The 11,961-nt window shown below is 41.4% G+C and overlaps 1 protein-coding gene across 9 annotated transcripts in view; it reads left to right on the top strand.

The window, feature by feature from the left end:
• Positions 1-457: 457 nt before the first annotated feature.
• Positions 458-11,961, top strand: part of OSBPL2 (oxysterol binding protein like 2) — a 28,964-nt gene continuing 17,460 nt past the window's right edge. The window contains exons 1-5 of one of the 9 annotated variants that reach the window (XM_065849743.2): positions 458-565; positions 1,308-1,404; positions 5,958-6,044; positions 6,441-6,561; positions 10,955-11,119. In XM_065849743.2, the coding sequence (XP_065705815.1) occupies positions 11,083-11,119 (37 nt within the window). In that variant the 5' untranslated portion in view covers positions 458-565; positions 1,308-1,404; positions 5,958-6,044; positions 6,441-6,561; positions 10,955-11,082. Of the gene's footprint in view, positions 566-796; positions 957-992; positions 1,072-1,307; positions 1,405-5,957; positions 6,068-6,437; positions 6,562-10,954; positions 11,120-11,961 lie in introns of those variants that run through there. The other 8 variants (XM_065849744.2, XM_065849739.2, XM_065849738.2 and 5 more) reach the window with 8 other exon arrangements.

The raw sequence follows: 11,961 nt of genomic DNA, 5'->3' as shown, positions 1-11,961 counted from the left end.
TATTGGTGCACAAAAAAATAGAAAAAAAAATGGGGGATTGGGTGAGTGCCACCCCTTGGACAGGACGACACTTTCTCATACAAAGGTCATTGTGAGCTGAGCCCATGTTTTGCACCTGGCTGATGATGAAAGCACCAAAAAGCACAGCTAGAAGATGTCGGTAAGACAAAAACCGTGTGCATTTGTGCAAAATCTAGGTGCCTTTATGCAAAACCCGGGTGCATTTGTGCAGCAAAAGTTGCACCAGCCCCGACGAACGCGCCAGGTGAGGCCGCCTAATCTGCATAGCCCCACCCCTCCCGCTCGCTATTGGCCAACGGTCTCCCCAGCGGTGGTGCGGTCCGGAGCTATGAGGCTCCGCGCCTCATTAGCATTCGCCCCGCCTTCGGGCGCGTGGGCGGGAAAACCGATTCGTCCCTTCAACCTCAGCGGGGCGAGGCCGCGCTCTGCGATTGGTGAACAGACGCGTCACTCCGCCGCTGCGAGCGCCGCACTTCCGCCTGGGTGTCAGCCGTGTCGGGTGGGGGGGTGTTGCGGCGGGGCCGTCGTGGGAGCGCGGTGCCAGGTAATGCCGCCGCGTCTGCCCCGTCCGCCCGCCCCGCTGCTCACCGGGGAGGCTCCGCTCCCCCCACCTGCCGCAGCGCTGCCCCCGCTGAGGGACGGGCAGCAGCGCCTCCCCTAACCCCGCCCGGGCCTGGCGCGGCCCAGCCCGGCGCGGGGGTCACTCCCCTCGGGGTCGCTCTCAGCGCCTCGGGGCGGGCTGCCGGGGGGATCGGCCCGGCCGGGCTGCTGGCGGGCAGCGGGCTGGGGGAGCGCTGTCCCCACGGCGCTGCGCCCTCTTTCCCGGCGGGCACGGGCTCCGGGACCTGTTCGCTGCTTTTCTCCGGGCACTGCGAACCGCAGGCCGCGGCCGCTGAGGCGATGGCGCGTTGAGTCGAACGATGTTCCCCTGCCAGGTCCGGTGCCCCCAGCCGCGGGCAGGACGGCCGCTCCACCGCGGGCCTCCGGGGACGCGGGAGGCTGAAGGACGTTGCTGTGCAGAGCGCGGGTTGCTGTTCTGACAGACCTAGCGTAGGGGTTTTAAAATTATTTATTTTTATTTCCTGCTTGCTTGTGGAACTGGGTAGTTTAAAGGAGTCTGAGACGCTCATTTCCCAAAGTGAATGTGTTGAGCTCGGCTTAAGCACTGTACGTGAGCCTCTCGGGGCCTTATAGGCCATGGCTGGAGTTCAAAGAGCAGTTAGGATTTACTTGAATTTGGTTTTATTTGTTGTTTTTCAGTTACCTGCTCTGTGTTTCTCTTACAGAGCTCCTGAAAGGGAGACAAGCAAGATGGGAAAGATAGCAGGAAAAAAGGCTTTTTTTTAAATAACTTGCCACCAGAACTTCTGCATGGTGACAAAGGTATAAATTATGTTGCCATTTACTTAATGTGGATATTAATCCTGTTTGTGCTATCTGTATATTTGGATTCAAGACTCCTTTTGGAAATGGTTTCTCACTCTGCAGCGTTGCAGGCCAGAATTTCAGATGTGGGTTCAAAATCGCCTTCTGTTTTTTACGTCTAACATAACCTTGTGTTTCCCCTCAGAGGTATCTGCAAAGCATGCTCAGTGCAAGCAGATATTACTTTCATTTACTCTGGGTTTTCTCAATTAAAGTACATAGTCTTCATTTAAGATTTCAAAAAGGAAAAGAGAAAAGGAGACACAGATCTGCAGTGTGGATTAGCATTTCCGTACCACTCCTAATAGTGTTTCCTTTCTTAAAGATCATGTGTGCAAGAAAAAAAAGTTTCATTCCAGCTTAACCTTCCGAAGTTCAGTATCTCCATGTTCATGTTGACATCTGGGGGCAACCACATATATATATATATATATATATATATATATATGTATAATCTTAACACACTTTATACCAGCGTATACTGGGACTTTTAAAACCTCAGAGCAATTTCTGGAAGCAGTGACTTGGGTAACTTCCAAATGCAAAGTGCTGGATGGAAGTAGGAGAACTGGCTAAACTAGCATGGAAGCAAGAAATTCCGAGCAGTGTTGTTTTTTTCCCCCAAGTAACCCCCTGAGTTTCCAGTTACTGTAAACACAGCTTTTCTTAGAATAGTTGTCAAGTCATACAAACGTTTGACCATGTGACAGAAGGCTGAGGGCGATGTAGGATAAGATCAGGAGTGATTTACATGTTACTTTCCTGACCAGCAGCACCTCATAATGAACTTGTAACTTCAGCGAGTGCTCGAAAGGAAACACTGAGACATCTGCTGTTCAGGAATAAATACGCCATTTTTCTCCAAAACTAGCTCTTCAGCCATGCCACTATAATCTTATAAACAGGAAAGTTCAAGATGGAAAAATGCTGATTAGACAACAAACTCTGTGTCTGCAAGTAGCTGAATACAATAAGTTAGAGGTTTCAGTTGATGCAATACTGGAAAACAGTGTGGTGGCTGTAGTTATTTGTTTGCTAACATCTGTGCGAATGTACTTGATGGAGGGTAATTTTCACTGTTGGATGGTTTCTTTAAATCAGTTTTAATACTGTTACTGCTTTCTATGATACATACTTGCTTAAGCTGACAGGTCTCATGACTGAGCCTGGTATTTCTTTCAGTCTTTCTTCCTGTGAATTGTACTGTGTGAACTTCACACATGCTGGCCTAGAACAAAGGTGGAAAGCTTTGCTCTCTGTTATTTTAGTGTTGGCTGGAAAACATACCAATCAGGTTTTTTCACTTTGATAAGGCTATACTTTTAAATTACTGTTTGTAGTGCCAGTCAGATGATTTTTTTGTTGTTGTTTGAAAGCAAGATTCACATTGCAAGTATATTGAATTTTTAGGCAGATAATTCATTAGCTTTGGTATTTGAAGTAACATGTCCTTGAACAATGTGACATTATATCATGCTACTTGATAACTAGAACTTCTATTTACAAGTTGATTATTTTTTCTAGTCCTTCAATCAGGGTCGGTTTTGTCACCTGAGTCGTGAAGATTTCTAGTAAGCAGTGTCTGTATTTGGCTCCAATATGATGTTTTAAAATGCTTAGTGTTCAGTCTGTTCTCTATGAAATAACTGAAGTATTTGGTTGTCTTAAATTTTTTTTAAGAAATACACAAAATCAGGCATGCAAAGAATACGTGTTAAATATGGAGTGCTCAACATCTTGAATGTTTTTACTGAGTTTGAATATGTAGCTAATCTAAGGGGTATTTTTGCCTACCTGAATAAATGGGAAAGTGAGAGCAAGGAAAATGTTGGTCAGTCTGTATCTGCTGCTTTGGAAGTTAGGGGACTTTAACATGTTTCCTGTTGCAAAAAAATACAGCTTGTGTGTTATATCCGTTCTTTTATGGTTTTAATTATTTTATGCAATAGACCACTATAGATCTCTTAATTAAAGAATATATTATCTCAGTATTTGAATTCTGAATAATTACTATGCAGAAGAATGTATGATGCTGTAATTATTTACTTTGTTTTCCTAAAGGCTTGTAATAGCAAGTTGCAGGAGAGCAGCAAGCAATTAGAATGTGTCAAATGTGGCTTAGCATGACTTTCAGTTATACTCTTCAAAAATTTATCCTTGATTCAGTGCACAATGATAATGCCTTAATTTTTAGGATCAATAAGTTACAAGAATAGACTAAGCTTTCTTAAATGTGTGTTTGTGTTTTTTTTTTTTTTTTAGTGCAGTTACAATTGGAAATTCACTTGCTGGTCTAGACAGATCCTTTAGATTATTTCAGTATATGTAGTTATGCACATAATTTAATGAGACAGGTTTTTAGTAAATAACAGCAGCCCTCCATTCAGCAAATGTAGGGGGCTGCAGAGCGTTGTCTTCCTGGGATTGTGTATAAATCTGGTGTGCACAAAAGGTGGATTGTGTCTGCAGCTGCAGAAATACATCTGGACCTTTTAATCTTGACCCTCTTGGGTTTACGATGCAAAACTTAAACTGTATATTGCTCTGTTGGACATGTAACCTCTGTGCTTGGCGTTAGGCTGGAGGCAACCCTGGATCCGTGGCATTCCTGTTGGAGTTCAGTTCCTCAGCTGTGCTGTTTGGTTTTAGAGAAGTGGTGTGCTTGTTGGGATGCTCTGAACCTTTGCGGTATTACAAATAAGTTTGTGTGCTTATATTTGTCAATAAGTGTGTTTTCATGAACGGATAACAAGAGTACAGATATAATGAAGTTATTTTTTACCCTTCTGAGTCAGATTTTTATTAGGGCTCCCAAAGCAATCTGTTAATATATCTCGTTGGGTTTTGGCTCTAGTGATAGTTCAGAGGAAATGCCGATGTGGGGGGTCTGAGGCAGCGGCGTTGGGATTCTGGGGTGACTGTGGTTCACATCGCTCGCTCCAGACCGAGCCACTTGATCAAGTGAGAATGAGAATCCTTTTAATAACTGTCAATTATGAAACTTGTACATGTTAAGACTACAGAGAACACCAGCCTGTTTATAGCAGTGCATTCAGCAGCATGTTTGTTCGCTGGCTGAAATGAGAACTTTGTCAGAAGAACAGAGCATCTCCCCATGCACAAGCTCTTTATGTGTTGCACAACATCGATGAACCTGTTGAATGGTTGTTTAATAGTGAAACAAAAATGCTATCTGTATTTGGAGATGGAAATAACTTTACTTACATGGCCTTATTTTGTCTTAAATGTAGTTCTAAATGCTGTGCAACCATTGCAACCATGTGCAACCAGTCTGCGTGGATTAATGTTACTGAGAAGATAGCTAGGTGGCTTCTTTATTAAAAGTGAACTCTATTTAGAGGTATTGGTCGTCTCTTGAGACGTCCAAGTTTGTTTGTTTGTTTTTAATCTACTGACAAGAGCAGACATAGTAATGCCTTTATACTGGAATCCATTAAGTATCTACTATAAATGTAGCTTTAAAGGAAATGCAAACATAGCAGAAACTCTGACTTTCTAAAGCTTTTGCAAATTTGTGACATCATCTCAGTCTTCAGCAAATAGTCCGCTGGCCATGTGCATGAACTCATGCTGCAGGGTTTCAATGTGCGAGGAGTTGTTGGTAGCCACAAACCCACGGTTTCTTATGCTGTAGGGCTTTGCACTGGGTTAGTCAGCCGTTGTCGTCCTGCTTTATTTGCAATATGATTGCTATCGTAATTAAGAATCTCCATGAAAATTATTTGTAAGATACCTTGTACAGAATAAATGTAAAACTGTAACTACCTGGAGAGAATGGGGCCACAGAGACAAAACTTAACCAGTGCCTTTTAGGAGGGAGATCTGCTGTTCTAGGGGTTTTCTCCAGTGATGTTATGTGCTGTAGTTCTCTTTATGTTCTTAATCTTCAGTGATCAATTTGTAGGGGTGGTTACATTGATAAGAAATATTCAAGCATATTGAATTTTACCTTCAAAGTAACTTTTGGTTCAAAGAAATGTTTGTAAATGAATAGAAGTGTCAGTAGATACAGAGTTAATCAAATCCACTGTGCTTGGAGTTATTGATTACTTCCTGCCTTGTATCTCTTACAAAGAAGATAAAACACATCCTTTAGGAAGCTAGTAAGAAGTAACTAGTTTTACAAGACAGTATTGAATTACTGATTATTGTTATTATTAATCTTTTTTTAAACAGCGTGGCTAGGAATGAGCTGGTGCATCAGTCATGATCAAGCCTAGCATTATGCCTCATGGGTAGGGAAGGCATGTAAACCAGAATTTTGTGACCTTTTATAATTGTGGACAATGAAATAGTGTCCAAGGGAAGGTTACGAAGTCCAAAGGATGTTGTACCAGATGCTTTCAGGTAGGAAAGTGTCTCAAATGTTGACATAGTGTTAAAAAAGGAGAATAGTTACAGAGTTCTGTGGGAATTTCAATGAAGTATTTTGCATCAGAAAATATTAATCTGCTGGAATCAAGTTTCCTTGGTCTTTTTTTGTTTGTTAGTTTTGGTGGAAGTTCTGTGAACCAGTATCCTTGGCTGTAAAACAGAATATTTGGCAGAAGTGACACTGGGGATCCCCGTCGGTTCCCGTAGGTAATTGACCACTGTGCTGGTAAGAAATTGTCTGTCTGGTGTTCTCTTTACAGTTTTTATGTTCAATGAATGAAGTTTCTGATAGAAGTGCTGTCGCTTTGTGCTGGGGGCATGTGACAATTATTGGGGCTTGTTCTGATGCAGAAACAAACTTTGCAGCCTGAACTCAGTTGCAAACCAGACTTGTGTTTCAGTTTATTCTAATTCTTGTGAAACAGCACCAAAAAAAAAGTGTATTTCTGAGAGAACAGAACACGACTCTCTGTGTCATAAATCTGTTGGACTCTTGTGTTCCAAGCTAAATGCAAATAACCCCCAGCTACACAAAGGCCTGTCCTAGGGGCAGCTGCAGTTTTCCTCATCTCTTGACCTCTCTGCACTTTGTTCAGCAGACTTGAGAAGGGACTTGTTCTTCTCTTGCTGTGGATTCAGAGCGAGTTTCATCTTGCCAAGACATCCTGATGGAAGATGCTGTTACATTCAAACTCTGGAGTAAGAAACAAATCTAATTTGGTAAATAAAAATCCTCTTCTGGATTCTGTAATCTGTGTAGCTGTTCTCTGGTTGGAGAGATTTTAAGTGCATAATAATTGCAGCAGGTATCTAAATTGTCAATTAAATTGACTTCGTGGCTAATTTTTATAGGTGCTTTAAACCCAGTGTTGTAGGTAACCTGATTTCATGAGTCAATTAAGATTCATCCTTGCTGAAGCTTTCATTCAGAGATGAAACGCTGCAGTTTGATGCTTTCAGGAGGTGTCTATGAAGCAAAAATACATTAATATTTATCTTCTAGTTCAAGCTATTTATTTCCGTCCCTTGAAGTACTACAGCTATGTTTTATTTCAGTTGGCAACTCGAGAAGGTGGGGTTGGCTCTTATTCCACCAGTCATGTTGTAGCACTGTTGGGGTTTTTGTTCTCCTTGTAGTTTTATTTATTATTTTTAGTGTCAGTATGAAGAGTGTGTGTTTGATCTTCTGCTGGCTCTTCTGGCATCTCTTTCTGGACAGAAAGTGGATCCTGAACCCAGGAAATCAAACTAATGGAAATGTTTCTCTTTATTAACATGTGCCATCAGGTGATTTAAACAGGGTATGGAATAAATTTTTGTTTGTATCAAGCTGATTTTAAATTTGCTCCATGATATTTCTATTAAATTGAGCTTGTGCCCTTTTGACTCATTAAAGAAAAGCAAAAACCTGGAAATTGAGTGTCTTTTCAGAATTAATGGGGTTTGCCCCTTCTCTTCCTCCCCCACAGCAATACTTGTGTAGTATTTTAGTATTTTTCTCATATGAGATTTGACAGAAAGTTTTCATTTTATTTTTTTCCCTTGCTTGCAAGCGTTCTGCTTCCAAGTTAAAAAGCTTGGTTTGTTTTAAAATGTGCTGTGGAAGCGCACATCCAGCAAAACCGTACATGTGAAAAAGCTGCTGAATGTGCCGGTTCATTAATTCTTGGGTGGCACTCTAATTCCCGCTTATTGAGCTTAACACCCTACCTGCTCATGCTGGCGAAGGTCTGTGTTGATTTTTATGACTATTTACACTTTCTTTACTTGCTTTTACTGAAATGCTCCTTGGTCTCACAAGTAGATTAAACAGCTGTATAATGAACATGACCCAGTGTTTTGTATATATCTCATAGACCTAGAACATGGGCTTCATGAGCAAAAAACCTCAGGATTTGTGAAGACAGGAGGATGGTTTCAACAAAGCAGTGACTTTCCAGAATTGCTGCATGATTTAAAATTTCAACTTCAGGTCTGTAGGAGTCAGACAGGGCAGCTGGAGTCAGCAAACCAGACCTCAGAACTGAGCTTGCTGAACCGCATTCCACTCAGATGAGCTACTCCAGTTGCAAATGCTCTACCTTTCTATAGATATGTAAATGTTTCTTGAAGGAGGAGTAACTTTTGGTTAAGCACCTGGGTCTTTGTTGAGGATTAACATACAAGAACAAGTCAGTATGGAGTAACTAGTTATGCTGAATTAACTAAGTCATAGTAACTGCATGTTCAAACTCTTACAGGTTTTTTTGAACAGGTACTAGTGTTTGGTTTTTTTGATTGGTGTGCAAGTTCTGAGGACCCAGGATATCAGTGACACAGATATAAGGTGTTTGTTGTTTTTTGCTGTTGAGGAATGGAATTTGAGAAGCAGCAAGCACACATGATGACAAACTTGAGGGCTTCCTAACCTACCCAGATAAATAGTGTAGGAAACTTCAACTTCTAGTGCTTGGGAGGGCTGTAAGCAAATGAGATGTTATGGGCAACCATTACAGGTCCTCTCCACAGCATCATGGAGAGGACAGGGGCTGCAGAGCGGCTCAGCGGGCAGGGATCTCCACACCTTTGGGTTTCGAGAAAAGATCTGAAGGTGGAACCTCCCTTCACAAGGAGCGTCTGCATCTCTTCTCATATAGAAGAATGCATTGAGCAACTTAAATACTTTATAAAGTGGTTTGCAGTCTTGCACTTTTGTTGTCCTGGTTTTAAAAATAAATTCAAGTGGGAGGAAATGGTTTAAAATAGGTGGGAATTGTGTGAAGTCTGGGACTGATCTTATTGATAGTGGATCTCTGGAAAGGAGTTCCCTGTACCTTCTGCTGCTGGGGACTGGGGGCTTGTACAGGACCCTCTAAGCTGTGTGGATTTAAACTTTTGAAAGCAAAGTGTGTTAGTAGAACTCATGTCACCTGGTACGAGTGACATGTTCAGTGCTGTGCTTGACAGAACAATTTTGTTTGAGGTTATTCCCCACCAACTGATTGACAGGTTCGGTACAACTTTGTTCTTCCTTCATCATGGGACCTCAGCTGTCACCACAGTGTGGGTGGTTTGAATATTTACGTTCTCTGCGTAAAGGCTGGAAAGATCATTGAGAGCAGTGTGTGTTCCGAGAACGAGCATCTCGGGATCTGAGCGCCTGTGACCATGGGTGTACCGTGTGTGTTTAGGAACAGCATTTATTTGTTCTGCTGGTGACAGATGTGCTTCTGGAAAGCGGTATGTCAGTCTTAGTCATCCCTCCTCTCTGGAAAACTTATTTCAAGGTGTGCTGTGGAAACGGTACAGGTATTTTCTTATGTTTCTGCAGTTTTTATTGTGACTGCGTACTTCGTTTTGTCCTTTGCTTTTGCAAAAGATCCTCACGTCCTTTAAGAAAATGAGACCTTTTAATACTATTTCCATCCCCTACCTGTTAAGGTGTTGGGGTTACTTGTTTGGGACCAGCATGAAATTCTTATTTCAGCATTGATACCTGCACTCCCAAATCGGGTTATTGGACAGCGTAAGATCTTGTTTAACCTGCTTGTGGATGGCTTTACCACATCACCAAGGTGCAAAGCTTATTTCAGAGGAACCAAAGTGGTAGTCCTTTGATTAGAAGATACCAGAAGCTTTTGGAAGTTTTTGACTTTGCGTGCTGTGCTTAACTTAACTCTTGCTAGTCTGTTTTTTATATTGTAGGCATTGGCATGCAAATAAGCATAATGACTAGAAAAACTAGGTTCTACCCAAATAACTTGTTCAAGATTTGCTTCAAGAAATTATTTTAAACTTTGTTGTTTTCTGCTAATTGCTTGGGCACTCAAATGTGATTTCAAAGAGTGAAATTGTATCGTGGCAAGCAAAATAGGGAGTTCCAAAGGGAAGATGACAAACTGAGATACCTGGCCTTGGCAGATATAACACTTCAAGGCAACCGCTGCACTCATTAACTTAGATGAGTTCAAACCATGCCTCTTTATGAATGGAGAATTGGAAGGACTATATGTTTGTGAGCCATTCAAATAGCTTTTGTTCTGGGCAGTGAGGTAAACAGACTTGAAATACAGGAGGAATCGTGCAGTTTGATTTCTTGCAGCGAGGAAGAGAGAAGGAATGGGCTTCTAACATGGCAAGCTCGTCTGCTAGGAGCAAAATGCACTTCTGGCTTTGTTTCTCTTAATTGGAATGGAATTGTGCAAGTTATAATTGCCCTGGAAAAAAATTACCATCACAAAAGCAGCGGGATCCTCAAGGATCATAGAAAAATTGACACTGACAGATTGAGGTTGTTTTGGAGGAGATATTGGTAGCATTGCCATGCTGTCGTTTGTGTACTTGGCTCATTGTTGGTACCTGATGAACTTCTTTACAAGTACAAACTAAATTTTCTCATTATTCTTCTTGACTAAAACTGGGGGAAGTAAAAATGTTTGTGTTGCACCATTGCCAACCATCTGGAAAAATCTAATTTAGTCTATGCACAAAGTAGAGCTGGAATGCTTCATCGATCTATAAGTTATCTGTGGTGTGCTTGGCTTTACCGAGGAAAAGTTTGTTTCTTTACACAATCCCTCTTGAGGGGAAAAGTCTCCAGTTGTCTCTTCAAGAGTTCATAGCAGTAGCCTGACAGAACTTCTCTAATGGTCACTAGATGCTGATTTCATGATGTACGAGGGCCAACATTTTTATGCAACCGTGAGATTTTGAGATATAAAGTTCTTTTTGTTCCCAGCTTTCTTGGTTAAGGATGCCATAAGGCTCATCGTCTCACTGAAGAGCAGATTATTTTTTTTTTTTGGCAGCTGCCTTTTTCTTCCTTCAGTTTTCTGTTCCTTGCAGCTGTACTTGCCTGAAATTTAACTTGCGGTGAACAAGGTCTACTCTCCAGTAATGTATGTGATATCTTTATATGGAGACAAATGCAGCATTGTACATCAGCTGTTCTTGTGGTAGGTAGTATTATCTTCACAATGATTTTGGTATCAAAGAAAGCTGTTTACTTACGAACACAAGAATCCATCTTTTGCCATGGGAAGAAGTAGAAAAGTTAGTATTTGTCAAGTGTGCATATTTGTACAGATCAGAAACGTGGAACTTGCTAATTCTGTTGCCCTGTCTTGTCAAATAGATCATCTGAAGCAGCTGGATACTTGCAAAAGAAGACTTGGACAGCACACAGATACTTAATCTCTAAACCGAGTTCAACGATGCATTAGAGGAAGCTGGATTGGCTGTACGGAGACTTCACACTGAAGGATGAATAGTGAAGAAGAGTTTTATGATGCCGTTACGGGTGAGTGGGCACAGTGCAAGAAAAAAAAGCTATGTGTGTGCTGAGGGGCTAGGAATATATTGCTGTTATGAAATAAATAAAAAGTAAACTGCTGTTGGTAAAACTTGTAGTGCTATCTTTTGAAAAGAAGGAAGAATTGTAATTCAGGTTCAGATTTGGAAATAAGTTTTTTTTATTAGAGCTTGATGCTGGTTATCATTTCATCAGTATAACAGTCCTTTAGTGGCAGTCTTGCTTTCATTTGCTGTAAAATGCAGGTAATTTAATAGCAGCTTGAGAAGTAATGCTTTTAAGACCCGTTGAAAGGTGAACTGTCTTCTCTGGGTTATTTCTTTTGTTATTGTGTTCATTTATTTATTTTAATGCAAAGCTTATCCTGAGGAATTGAGGTAGAAAATGTTGGGGGTTTTGTTTGTTGTTGTGTATCAAATAGTTCTGTTCTTTGAACTAATAAGGATGCGTGGTTATTTACAAGAGCCTTATGTGGTTCTAGTGTTGAAATAAAATGCTTTAAGTGTTCTAATAAAAAAAAGAGAAATCCTTCCAAAGATCTCAGTTTAGAAGTCTTCTACTTAAATGTCTCCTCAGAAATCCTGTGATAGTGGTGAAATGGGAAATGCTGACAATGGTGAGTGCAGAGGGCTTCATGTAGTCATGGGAATGAAAAGAATAATGGGAAGCACGAAAGCTGAAGGAATGGCAGTAGCGTGGGAAATACAAGTGGGTAAGGTGGACTTAGACATGGTTGGAAATTCACGTGAGAGTAAACAGAGGGTTTGTACTTCTCTAAGTCCAGGATTGAGACATGGCTGCCAGGAACAAGCCCATTTTCCAGCTGTGTC

This window comes from Patagioenas fasciata, chromosome 16, assembly GCF_037038585.1.
Source record: "Patagioenas fasciata isolate bPatFas1 chromosome 16, bPatFas1.hap1, whole genome shotgun sequence".
Lineage (NCBI taxonomy): Eukaryota > Metazoa > Chordata > Aves > Columbiformes > Columbidae > Patagioenas > Patagioenas fasciata.
This window is presented reverse-complemented; position numbering and strand designations above follow the sequence as displayed.